Source organism: Myodes glareolus, chromosome 16, assembly GCF_982192425.1.
Source record: "Myodes glareolus chromosome 16, mMyoGla1.1, whole genome shotgun sequence".
In the NCBI taxonomy this organism is placed as follows: Eukaryota; Metazoa; Chordata; class Mammalia; order Rodentia; family Cricetidae; genus Myodes; species Myodes glareolus.
In genome coordinates this window covers 19,216,104-19,229,850 of record NC_142041.1, presented here as the reverse complement: position 1 = coordinate 19,229,850, position 13,747 = coordinate 19,216,104, and the positions used below count along the sequence as shown (strand labels likewise).

Here is a 13,747-nt window from a genome sequence, read left to right as displayed (position 1 = left end):
TTTGCTCTTTCACTCAACCCCCCAGCATGCAGTTTCCACACCTTATTAGAATGACTGTCTCCAACACCTTGCTCCTTTGAAACTTTTCGTTCAAAGGAAACAACACTTACTAGACTCCATACATTTCTCGAGACGGTGATTTCATTATCGAAGGAAGAGGAAATCACAAAATACTACTATACAGTTAGCCAAACAGTGGTCAGAGACAGCGAGGAAGGTGTAACTAAGCCCTTGGCAAAAGTCACGAGCACAGGAGCATACCTGAGCTTTTCGGGTTAGGCAACTGGTTTACCATTTTTTTTTCCCAGGAGTAAAGTGTGCGCACGTCAAGCAGTTCAATCATGTCTGATAAGTCTGCTGAACTCTCCACGTCTCCACATCCGTTCGCACCACTTACACTTTGCGTTATTTACCTGGCCTTTTATTTGCTCACTTAACATACCAAGATCCCAAGCTTGTCTTCAGGCGACCATGGTTGGGGTGGTGACAACTAGTAAGTTATTTTCTGCAAGAAATAGGGACACTATCCCTCCCATGCTGCTACTTCTAAACCTGCATATGAACCTGATTCTTCAGGTTCTTTTTTTTTTAATTATTGTTTAAAGTAAAGAAATTGCAACTGAGGCAGAAAAACGTTTCAGAGATAGTCTTGGAAGTCAGACTGCCTGGGTAATGAATGATCAGTGATCAATAATTCCCATGATGCAGTGCATATTAAATAAGACCATGCAGGGAAAGGTTTATAGGATTCAATGTCACTAATGTTACAAATTTATGAAATACTGATGAAAAAAGTCAGTCATTTCAACTTTTTCTTTTTTCCCCCCCAGAGGCTGGGTGACGCAGGAGCTGCTATTGTAAGAAAAGGGACTTTGGGAAATCCAAAGGCCAGTTGTTTACTATCTGATGTAGTTGATAGATCAGCTTGTCCAGTTGGAATTTAAATATGCTAATCCTGCCAGGGTCTTTCAGTGAAACCCTGAAGTTCAACTCAGCTGTGCAGGCTAGCCTGGCCAGTGAACTTGGAATCCTCCTGTCTTCCCAGCACTGGTACAGACACATGTGACCCAGGACTGCTTTTTATGTGGGTATCGGGATTTGAACTCTGGTCCTCATGCTTGCACATCCACTACTTGACTAACTGAGCAACCTCCTGACCCTGGAGTTTGCTGGAACTGCCTGGCCAGTGAGACCCTGAAATCCACTTTTTTCTGCTCCCTCGCCCCCAACACTGGGCTTACAAACAAAGGCTGCTGTGTTTTTATGTAGGTGCCCAGGGTCCACACTTCATGTACACGCAGCAAATATATCACCCACTAACCCACCTCCCAGTCCCTGTTAGTCGCTTTTAAATTGATAAGCATTTCATTTTTCATTTTAAAAAGACAGACGGAACCTTTATTTCTCTTCTCATCATCAACAAAATAATTTCTCAAAAGGACCTTTCCCCCCCCTCTTATAAAAACATCCCCAAATTAGTGCTACCACTCGGTATCCAACCAGGAACAGATGTGGCCTGTCTCTGACTGCCTGGCGTATGTCATTTTCCACTTTGGCTTTCATAAGATAGAAAAGCTGTGATCTTGGAAGTCCCTCAGAAAGTTAAACATAGAGTTGCCATATGATCTGGCAATTCCAAGAGAACCCAAAACATATGTTCCGATAAAAACTTGTGCATGAATGTTCATAAAATTATCAGTCATAATAGCCCCAAATCAGGAGCAACCCAAATATCTATCAACTGAATTAATAGATAAACAAAGCATGGTATCTCCATATACTCAATTATTCAGTCACAAAGACAGAATTGAAGTTCTGATATATATATATCTCATGGTATAACATGGATGAACCTTGAAAACATGGTTTAGGTAAAACAAGCTGATCACAGATATGAAGTGTCCAGAAGAAGCTAATTCATAAGCAGAAACCCACAGACCAGGGCAAGGGGTGGCAAGTGGTTGCCAGGGCAGGGGCAGAGTCAGACAATGATGTTTGCCCAGCATCGTGGATACGCTGACAGACACTGAGCTGCACACCTTAAAGTCATTAAAATGGTGAATTTTATTCAAGGACTTTAAAGGTCTGTGATCTTTGAAAGGGTGAAGGCTAACAATGATATCAGAATCTTCCTGTGCTCTTTGGAAATCAAATGCTGGATTATATACTGGTGGGAATTTCTAAATGCGAAATGACTTCCTTTTTCACACCTGGAAATCTCAGCTGTCCGCGCCCCAGCAACTCTATGGGTTGAGGGCTGCCAGACCTCTGAAGTCAGTCACCACACCTTCTCATTGAGCAGTCTGAGGCCACACTTTAGAGGCCTAGCTCTGGAATGATTATGGTAGCGGACTCTCCCGGGCCCTCTTGAATCCACAGTGGGTGTCATGTGACCTTCCAGTGCTATTGTTTGGGTCTTAAAGTAGACAGGAAAAAGGTAAACAATTACGCAACTCCTTATAGTCATTGTGAGTTCAGGCAGGGCAACTTCACAGTCTCAGGTCCCAATGTCAAGCACCCACTATACATTTAAGTAGCAAAAGATAATGACCACTGCAGCAATGCACTCCTCTGGATTTTACTGGTTGGGGTGAACTGCCAGTGGTACTGGGTTTTCATATACAGCAACAACCAACATATTTGTGCTCAGACTTGCAGTGATGTCAACCCACTGAGACACCTGTGAACCCGGGGAAAAGCTGGAGACAAGGCAGAAGCCTGTAAGTCCCCTGAAAACAACAGCCAGAACCTCCATGCAGCCCTCCTTAGAAACAAAGCAAACCAGATATGGAGGAAACTCTTGTGTCCTGACCTCTCCAGAAACCTTTTCTTGTGTTTTGGAGGTTTCCATCAGAGAGCGAGGTGGGGAGGAGTGCATGCCTCAGAATGCAGCTCAGGACGGGAAGAGGCTGCTGGTTTGGCAGGAGGTGGCAACCCCAGCTTCTATAGAAACATGGTTTGTGTTACGTGCACATGATAGAGAACAGCAAAATCCCGTTTTACTAGTACATCTGGGGGCCGCGTGGGTGAAAAGCACCCACCCAAAACTACGCTTGCCCCAGACAGTTGCACTGATAGAGCAGACAACAATAAAGAGCTATCAACGAGAAGAGGGCCATAGCCTACATAAGGCCACACCAAGTCCTACACGTGGTGACAGCTCCTGGTGACATCTTTTATACCAAATCAAGGTGCACTGACAACCAGGATTCATGAGGAAAGGGCTGAAGTCCCTCCAGGATGTTCTGTGCACTAAGGCAGGGGAATGTGCCATACGTCTTAGAAAGATTTCCCTCCAAAAAAAAATATTAAAATTGTAAAGAGTCAGTCCTTAAAGAGTTACTTCTTGGTGATCTGAACCCCTGTTTACATACCTCGTTTGCATCAAAGCTAGTCAATGAGGCAATTTTTATAGTCATTAGTATCAAATTATTGGCACCATTCAGTTGTAGGGATAGGGAGAGAGCAAACTCTACAATACAACATAAAAATACAGTTCTGATACAAAGATACAAGATCAGTTCCATTGAACAAGCAGTCATAAGAAATGGAGGTGGACAGTTTACACACAAGGGAGCACAGCTAGTGTTCAGCTTTGCTAGCAGTTCAAATAAGACAGCTTTCCAAGAATAACTATACACATCTATTAAACTAGCAAAAAATAAATTAGAATGGCAAAACCCAGTATAGGCAGAGCAATTGATAAATAGAAATGCTTGCACATTGCTGGTGGCATCATAAATTGTAGAGGGGATTCAAGCATTCAGAGGAGGGGAATTTTAAATGAGATGACCTTTAAGGTCCTTCCAATCCAAAGATTGGATCTTTCTAGAAAGCGATCTGGCAATATAAAACAAGAGCTATAAAATACTTCATGCTCTCTGACCTTGTAATCCCTCTTTGGAGATATTCCAAAGGGAATAATCCAAGAGAAGGATTTTATATATATGTATATATTTATTTATTTATGTGTTTTTACAAAGACATTCATAGCAGCAGTATTTATAAGAGTGAAAATTTGCATATAACTCAAATATCTAATGATGGGGAGAAGTGAGGTTAACCATGTTGTGTGGATATAAAGACATTTAAATCAGTGAGAGCAGGATCTGTCTAATAAGGATTTGTGTCAGGTGGAAATATAACAAAAGGAATGTTCTCGCTGAGCACAGCTATGTAAAAACGGAGCATATCAGGGAGAATCAGGAAGAACTTCAGAGAGCTAGCTGTGGGGAGGGGCTCCTTAATTCCTGCAAAGGTACTCAAGTGAATAATAAAAATTTAAAAATGCAATTCATGAAAATTAATATATAAAAAGGGAGCTAAGTTTCTTCTGGGCAAGGTTCTGTCAACATGGTTAGAGTGGATAGAATTTAGAAATAATTTCTGTTTATGGAAAAGTCAAATGAGTCTTTCTGACACTGAGTCATCTTGACCTTGTCAGGATTTGTAGACAACATGATGAGCATTTTCTATGTGGGGCTCAAAGATAAACTCCTTTTATCCCAAATCATGCCGTATGCAACGAGTTCACACATTCAGTCGTATTTCAGGATAAGCTGAAGGGTTTTCGGTTATAGTGATGTGGAACCTTTTTTCCATTCATCTATTCGTGTCTGAATAAAAATAAATGATTTTTATAAGATCTGTATATTTATCAGTGTAAATGGAAAAACCAGCAGTAAAGAATTATTCTCTCATTAAAAATGATCCATTTAACAAACAGCCAAAGCTTGGTGCAAGTTTCGATCATAAAAAAGTCACGTCGTTGAGAGTATGAGCGGAGGAATCTGTGCTGCTTTAGCCCCTGGGGTTGCTAGCAGATACACACAGGTACCGCTCAACAGAAATCCCCTTTCTTCTAGAAACTTCCTACCAAACCCTGTCTCCACCTCATTGAGCAATAGAAAAACCTCTCGTGCTCAGGAGACAGAAAATAACTTTTCCAACAAAGTCAAGCTGGAAGCTGGCTTCCGCTAACCCTGGAGACCTGGGCGAACAGAGCACACTTCTGTACGTCATCGCGCCACAGTGAGCACGCTGAACCCGAGGAAAGGAAGCGAACAAAGGCACCGTGCCATCTCCAGGCATCAAGGGCGGAGTTTCACAGTTCGGTCATCAGCAGTCTTTTCATCATTTTCTCTCTTTCCAGTTCTTGCCGGAGCGTCTCTGCACTGAGAAACAGCAAGGGGCCAAGCGGTCAGACAAAGGCTCAAAATGGCAGACATTGGACTTTCCTTCGTAGGCTCTATTGGGATGCCTTCCATTGGCTAGCGTTACAGTAAGCCAAAACTATCTGGTTACCGCGGGGTTTCCTCACCTCTGGGGGAGGGAGGGTCCTTGAGGGGCTCATTTTACATCATTCATCTCTTCCATCTCCCAGCTGAGTGTGGGAATCTGCTTGAATGAATGAGAAGGTATCCTGTGGCTGGATTTTGTACTTTAAAAAAAAAAATTAACTTATTTAGGTATGGGAGGTCGGGAGCATCAAAAACTGGCTGCTTTGAAAGACTGCTTCTGATGTCTTGGTCCTCAGGTCAGAATGTCCCTGATAGGCTCAAGTATTTGAACACTTGGTCCCCCGTTGGGAAGGTTTAGGAAGTGCAGCCTCGCTGGAGGAAGTGTGTGTGTCACTATTACCAGGGACAAGCTTTGAGAGGCACAGGCTCACCCTACTGCCACTTCCCTCTCTGGTTCTGGAGCCACAGTTAAAGAAGTGAGCTCTCAGCATTCTGCTTCTGCCGTCCTGTCTCTGCCCTGCCACGATGAACTCTTATTCATCTGGAATCATAAGCCAGAATAAGCTCTCTCTGTCTTAAGTTGCCTTTAGTTAGGATGCTTTATGATAGCAACAGAAAGATAACTAAGATACCCATGGACCTTGTTTCTACTGTTTAAATAAATAACATATATAGGCAGTTGTGTAAAGGTGTGTGTGTGTGTGTGTGTGTGTGTGTGTGTGTGCTTTGCTTGGTTGGAACCTAGAGTTTCACGCCTCTTAGACAAACATTCTGGCACTGAACTACCTCACAGCCCTGATGTATAGTCTCTTCATTCACCTATTCAAAATCATGAATACCTCTTCCTTTCCCCTATCTCTCTTGCTCTCCCTTTTAAGACAGGGCTGCCAGCCAGGCAGTGGTGGCACACACCTTTAAACCCAGCATTTGGGAAGCAGAGGCAGGTGGATCTCTGTGATTCTGAGGTCAATCTGGTCTACAGAGTGAGTTACAGGATAGCCAAGGGTACAGAGAAACCCTGTCTCAAAACAACAACAACAACAAGAAGACAAGGTTTTCTCAAACTTGTAGCCTCAGACAATTCTAGCTCTGACTCCCAAGTTGTTGGAATTACAGGCGTGTTCTGTATGGAACCTACAAGGTATACACTTTTTAAAGATCTATTTTTACTTATTTAGTGTGTGTGTGTGTGTGTGTGTGTGTGTGTGTGTGTGTGTGTGTGTGCCACATGTGTACAGGTGTCCAAAGCGGCCAGTAGAGAGCCCCAGATCCCCTGGAGCTGGAATGAAAGGCTGTTGTGAGCTACCCAAGGTGAATGCTGAGAGCAGAACTCAGGTGCTCTAGAAGGACAGCAAGCACTCTTAACTGCTGAGCCCTTCCTCCAGCCACCAAAATGTGTATTTTTAAAGGCAAACATAAACTTTAATAATCTTTCTTGGGATGGAAGTTTAATAATTTAATATCTTACTCAGACACGGCCAACAAGGCTTTACACAATCTGGCCCCAGTGTACAGCTTCCATGGGTTACTGCTGTCATCTACCTTGTACCCTACCGAGGAAGACTCTAAACCACCCTTCTAGCTTCTCTCGCTCTGAGTTGATTAAAGATTTAATTTTGAAGGCCCCACCACTGGGCAATAGTTACCAGCGTGTCGCCGCCCTGGCTGTGGATAACATGTCCGACTAGTGGGCTGTGGTGATGGTGGTAGTCAAGGCTACCTTTCAAGGACAAGAGGACCTGGTCTGGGTTGGATGTGTGTAAGATGTCTGTCTTGTAAGCATGATGACCCAAGTCCCATCCCCAAGTAAAAATATCAGATGTGGCACAGGGCACTGTGGAGGTAGGGACAGAAGGACAGAAGGACCCCTGAAGCTCCCTGGCCAGCCAGCCTGGCCTAATTATTAGTGAGTACCAGGCCAGTGAGAGACCTTGTTGTGAAGAGGTGGATGATGTTCCTGAGGATGATGCCCAAAGCTATCCACTGGCCTCCACACACATGTGTACACACTTGCAACCTGTGCATGCGTGTGTGTGTGTGCGCGTGCGCGCGCACACACACACACACACACACACACACACACACACATCTCTTTTGGTGGAAACACTGGCTTTATTTGGGCCTGAAGATAGCCGCTGGGCCCTGGCACAGGCAAGAAAGCCTGTTATCTCTGTTTCCTTTGCTGCCTTAACTCTGGGGCCGGCATCTGCTCCACTCTGCACACGGGTCACTGCAGACGTGTTTTGTCCAGAACTATAATAGAGGGCTGACTTGACCTAGATTTGCCTAGTCTCTTCCTGACTTTAAAGCTAAAAATACCTGCTTGCCCCCATAGCTGGAAATACAGGTCACAAAAGGAACACAGATATCTGGAAACACCCTGTCTGTTCCCAGAAAAGACATAACTGTCTCTCCCCTTTATCTACAAGTCTCTCTCCTCACTACTGTCCGGGGCCTCTAACTCCTCAGTTCTCCAGAGCCAAGAGTCTACTTTGTGGCAGTTCCGCTATTCCTCCATTCTTTCTTCTCCCTTCACTGTCTCCTGAGTCACAGTGACAGCAGAATCTAAGCTTCTCTCATAACCACACTGGCCCCTTAATCTCTCTTTCTCATGTCAGGTGTGCCCAAGTCCAGCAACCCAGGACTGACTGGCGAGTCCCTCTGCCAAGCCTACTCTTCTCCAACTATCTGCAGTTTGCTTCCAACCACCTTCGGGTGTCAGTTCGATGAAGTCATCCCAACTTGTCCTATTGCCTTTACCATCTCAATTTACTCCTTGCCCCTGACATCACACACACACACACACACACACACACACACACACTGACTTGTTTGTCTGCTTCCCTTATTCCCATGTACAAAAGTGTAAACCCCAGAAGGGCAGGACTTTATCTGTTTGGTTCACTGTCCAACCATACCACTAGAACACAGGGTACCACTTGGAGACTTACAGGCTAAATGAACGGAAGAATGAATGGGAGGGGCTAGGAAGATGGCTCAGTCAGCAAAAGGCTTGCCTTTGAGGGATGAGGACCCGAGTTCAAATCTCTAGCTCCCAAATAAAGCCTGACTTGGTGATATGTGTGTATCTGTAATCCCAGAGATAGGGAAGTAGAGACAAGCAGATTCCTAGAGCTCATTAGCCAACCAGTCTAACTGAATTCACGGCCTCTAGCTTTAATGAGACTTTGTCTCAAAAAATAAGATAGAAAGCGATTGATCATGATGCCACCCAATGCTGACCTTTGGCCTCCATATATACAGACATACATGTGCACTCTCACATACATGTGCACACATTCACACGAACATGTATGTACAGACACCATACACATCCACATGCACACAGACAAGGTGAGGTGAGCTAGAGTCTAGGTCTGACTCTCTGTTTCCAGGATACCTGTGGGTACCCATTTACGTGACTCACCTGGCAGCCAGAGAGACAGGCTTCCGGGAGGTGTAGATGGTCTGAACTGTGGACACGGTCTCTGTCAGTGGCCGCAGGGTCGCGGTGGGAATCAACGGAGAAGACTGGCCAGGGCAGCATTGCAATTTGTTCTCTCTAAAGTCTGCCTGGAGAGGAAACAGACAAGAAAGATCAGTCTCCAGGCCCACCCGCACGCTGTCAGCGGCTCTGCTGGCCTCGCTGCGCTGCTCTTGTTATCTTAATAATAGCTAAAGTCATCGCACCCTTTCAAATTATCTTAAACGATCTTGCTCGGTGCCAGACCCCAGGCTAAGCACCTTCCATACATTATCTCTTGACAGCCTGTAAGACAGAGATCATCTATCACCGCATCTCAGAAAGCATCCTTCAGAAGATGCATCGCTTCTGTGCGCACCACGGGAAAAGCTAAAACATGGCACTCAGACATGGTTATGTTATATTGTGTAGTGAACGTTGTGATTGCAGGAGTGATGGGTCAGTGGTTAAGCACATTTGCTGCTCCTGTGGAGGACCTGGGTTCAAGTCCCAGTTGCTCTGGAGTTACAAATGGTTGTGAACTACAATGTGACTGCTAGGAGCCAATCCTAGGTCCTCTGCAAGACCAGCCAGTATCTCTCCAGTCACTTCTTTTTTTAAAAAAATACACACACACACACACACACACACACACACACACACACACACACATGGTATTATCGAAAAGATTATATGTGCGTGTGTGTGTGTGCATATATACTTGATTTATTTTGATGCTGGTTCTTGGCTCTGAATTTTGAGACATTTATCACCCAGCTTTCTAAAGAGGCTCTGATCTTTGAGTGCACAGTTCCCTTCTTGGTGATGGCACAGAAGAGGAGCTGTCTTTAAAAGTCTGCGGCAAAGAAGCACAAAGCCCTGTTTGTGTCTTATGTCTCCTCCTAAGAGGGAGACTAACTTGTCTGAAACAGAGACACACCGAGGAATGACTGCTGTTAGGTCTCCATCAAAGCATCCCTTTGGAGAAGCAGCTCCCCACGCCAGTGCGTCGCATGTACAGGCACGCACATGCGTGTCTAGCAGGTGAGGCTTGCTACAGAGAACTGTGTCCAGGTGACCCTCGCTTCTGCTGTTTGTCAGGTCACTTGGGCTCACCACTTTCCAGGCACACAGGAGGATGGAACCTCACTGCCTTTCTCAAGTCAGGGGTGGCTGTGGGCTTTGCTGTGCTCAGTGAAGTAAGGGATGCCGTTGTGTTTCCTTCCACCGGAAACTTTAAGGACCGAGTATGTGACTTGCTCCTCTCTTTAGGCCACTGTGACTGGTGCTGCTCCACACAGCAGGCAGCAGGACCATAAGCCGGGGCAGCACAGAGCAGAGCCCTCAGGATGCCTATGAGATGGGTGGCACATGCAGGAAGTCATTCTGTGTCTTGTTCAAAAACCCTGGCCTGCACGGCATGGCTACCAGGAGGCTGTGTTGCCTCAATGAGTGGATGATGGGGGTGGGGGGATGGGAAGCTTCTGAGGCCACTTCCGAGGGACATTTGCACTGATAGTGCAAAGGCACAGACGGATAAAAGAGATGAGGTCCCAGGACAAACGCCAAGTGTGTCAGCAGCCGTGACACTCGTTACGGATGTGCGCTCATTTTGTGGGGGAGGGGAAAGGACACCAGTTGAACTTAAGAATGAGCTTGAAGAAGCAGTAAGGTTTCTTATTAAGCCCTAACCCTTATCTTTAAAAGTATCCTTTCAGTGGAAGGAAACAGGCAACAGAAGAACACGGCAGGTTCGGAAGAGTAACTTGGGCCAGATGTGGACAGGGATCTTGTTAGGCAAACTTGTGGGTCTAGGTGGAGTGACTTTAGGCTCTGGGTATGGAAATCTAATACCATGGCTCGAGAGAGGTCACCTGGTTGATATGGACCAACATTCTCTACTAGAAGCAATGAAGAAAACTCAGGATCAAACATGGACCGGACCCATTGCCAGCTCAACTTGGGGCTGAGTCCTCTAGAGCTCTCAAGTCCCCTGCAAGCCGGACAGGCCGGGGAGCTTGTAGAGCGTTTAAGTGTCTTGTCCTTGGATAGAAGCAGCCACCTCTCGGAGGGGTGAGAAAATCAGAAAACAGGCCTCGAGTTTGGCATCTGTGGCCAACCGGTTGTCAATCCCCGCTGTCTTTGCTCTCAGCTACTCCCCACCCCTGAGTTACTCTCCCACCGCCTATTCCTGTTCCCAGCCATGTCTTTCAAAGGCCAGCACATCCTGCAGGTTTGTCCTTTCTCACACCAGGCCTCTTCCAGGCACTCAGCCTTATGGTTTAGATGTGAGCGGGCCACCAAAATGACTCCTGCGTTGAAGGTTTGTTCCCCATATGTAGAGAGAGGTGATGGAAGCAAGCGAGAAGGGACTCACTTGCTAATCATCTCCTAGACCAGTGGGCTATTGGGAAGAGGGAGCTAGTGGGAGGAAGTGGACCGCTGGGGGCGTTGCTTTGGAAGGTATATCTTCTTCCCAGGCCCGTCCTTGGCCACTCCCTGCTTCTGGTTGCTGCAGGAGCAGCAGGCCTCTGCCAGGCCCTGCACTACGCTGTCTCTGCTTTGTATTAGGCCTCAAGCCACTGGAGCCAGCTGGCCATCTGTCGAGACTGCTGAAGCAGTGAGTCCCAGGGACTCTTTCCTTTCTCAAGTTGTTTTTCCCAGGCACTTAATCACGGTGATGGGAATCTCAATAAACGGACTCGCTCTCTGTCTAGGTTCTGGATGGCGGACATCTGGCGACTATTTGTCCCTCTCCCTCACCAATTTAGCATCTTCCCAGCCACCTAAATACCTCTCTCAACTGTATACTTCTCCCTGCCTCTCCCATCAAAATCCCTCAGGCAGGGGTAAGCTCTTTACACACTCTCTCTTAAGCTACTGCCCTAAATTTATTTCTAGACTACAGTTCTAAATCTGTTCTGTCTGGACCCAAATGCTCTCTCACTGTGATCACACAGCGGCTTCCCCAAAGTGTCTGCCCTGTCACTGCCCTTTTCTAGCATCTTCCAAAGGCTTCCCATTGTTGTTGGAAAAGGGCCAGGCAAGGCTTTGCTCCTAAGGCACTAGCTCCTCCTCCTCCTCCTCCTCCTACTCCTCCTCCCACCCCAGGCTCTGGCCCTCTGGATTCCAGCTCCCTGTCCTTTCCAGTCCCTTGAACGTGTGATGCCCTGTCGCTCCTCAGGTCTCCGGTTCATGCTGTCCCCTCCGTCTGTTCCAGCTGCCTTGGAGCCACTCTTGCCCAGTTTTTAAAAAGCCCAATGTGACTGCTGACATACGCTTCCAGCTCCATCTGCGTCCCCAGCTTTCAAGAAGGGCTTCTTGCAAGTGTGTCTCCATCACTGCCAAGGCTGGGAAGGAGACCAGAGGGCTCCCATCATGAGCAGTTGAGGGAAGTGGAGCAGATCTTCCAGCTGATGAGCTACGCTTAGCAAAACTGCAGGGTGGGCTGGCTGGACAAGCACTAGGGCAATGGCACTGGACATCTTGGCATAGCCCAGGTATCTCTGTCCTCTCATTAAAGTGAGCTCTTGACCCTAGAAATCAATCCTAGGCAACTAGTTTCCCTCCACACAGAGATGGCCAACAACCTTCTCGCCTCTGTCTATCTTTTGAAATCTAAAGGAGCCACTGCTCCTTCCTTCCACACCATGGGCTGAAGCCTCCTTAGGCAGTGACCATCAGCTAGATTACTTTGTACTCAGGGCTGGACCCCAGGCCCCTTGGAGACCCTCCAGGGAAGGCAGAAACCGAGTCTCAGGGATCGTATGAGTCCAGAGATCACAATTAACTCCTGGAAGGCAGAGGAAACAGGGAAGGTCTGTGGTCTCCCACTTCTGCTATACGTAGCAGCTCATTCTAAAGTGGGATTCTGTAGAGACTTCCAGAGAAGAATGGGTTGGGTATCTGAAAAGGAGTGTGGAAGTGATCATTTCTGTCATTCTGGAGAGGAAGAAAATATGCCATTCAAAATGTTTGGAAAGGGGCTGAGGAGATGACTCAGTGGGTAAGAGCACCTGCTGTTCTTACAGAGCACCTGGGTTTGGTTCCCAGCACCCACATGGTGACTCACAACATCTGTAATTCCAGTTCCAGGGGATCCAATGCCTACTTCTTACCTCTGTGGGCACTAGGAACACATGTGGTACACATCTATACATGCAGGTAAAATGTTCATACACATAAAATAGAACAAATAAATCTTAAAAACGTTTAGACACATTTAATCCATTTGGTGAGCTTAAATACGTTGTCTAATGAAGACAGGGAAAGAGGGGGCCATGAGGAGCCTGTGGCCAGGACTTGGATGTGGTCCTGGTCTTTGTACCACCGTCTCTGCAGCCTGGAGAGTCCGAAGTCATCATAGACATTTAGGAGATATCTGTATTAGGAAAGTACACTTGGATCTCAGTCCCTTTGGATGCATGTTTCAACCAGGCTATTTCTTATTACTATTCCTAGGGATATGACTCAGTAGGTAAAGTGTTTGCTACAATGAGGACCTTACTTAACAGAGCCTATGTTAAGTTAAGCATATGTGGTTGTGTGTGCTTGAGATCCCAGCATTGGGGAAAAGGAGACAGGAGGATCCCTTGGGCTCAGTGGCCAGCCAGCATTGGTAAGTCAGTGAACTTCAGGTCTAAGAGAGACCCTGTGTCAAAAACGAGGTGGATGGCACCAAAGAAATGATATATAAAGTGGTTTTTTTATTTCTCTTTCTGTCTCTGTCTCTCTCTCACATGCACACATATTACATACACACTTACTGCACACATGCACACAAACACATGTATGTGTTTGTATGTATGTGTGCACATCCTCAGACATGAAAGCAGATGATCTGTATGATAAAGGGACTTACCCAAGACCACACACCATTATCAAGATGCAGATCCAACCCAAGACAACAGAAAACAGGTATTAAAACATGTACACAGCACACACGACCACACTATTTCCAATTGCCAAAAGTGGACACCACCCAAATCCCCGAACAGATTACAGTAAAAGCATACTGCAGAATAGCAGTCTATCATAAAAAGAA

The 13,747-nt window shown here is 46.2% G+C and overlaps 1 protein-coding gene across 4 annotated transcripts in view; it reads right to left on the bottom strand.

Annotated features, from left to right (window-relative positions):
- Nucleotides 1-2,045: 2,045 nt before the first annotated feature.
- The window catches only part of Epb41l4b (erythrocyte membrane protein band 4.1 like 4B), a 156,966-nt gene continuing 145,264 nt past the window's right edge, over nucleotides 2,046-13,747 (bottom strand). For all 4 annotated transcript variants that reach the window (XM_085677124.2, XM_048419756.3, XM_085677125.2 and 1 more), the window contains 2 exons: nucleotides 8,668-8,813; nucleotides 2,046-5,174 (listed from right to left, as the gene is read on the bottom strand). In XM_085677124.2, the coding sequence (XP_085533250.2) occupies nucleotides 5,105-5,174; nucleotides 8,668-8,813 (216 nt within the window). In that variant the 3' untranslated portion in view covers nucleotides 2,046-5,104. The remainder of the gene's footprint in view (nucleotides 5,175-8,667; nucleotides 8,814-13,747) is intronic.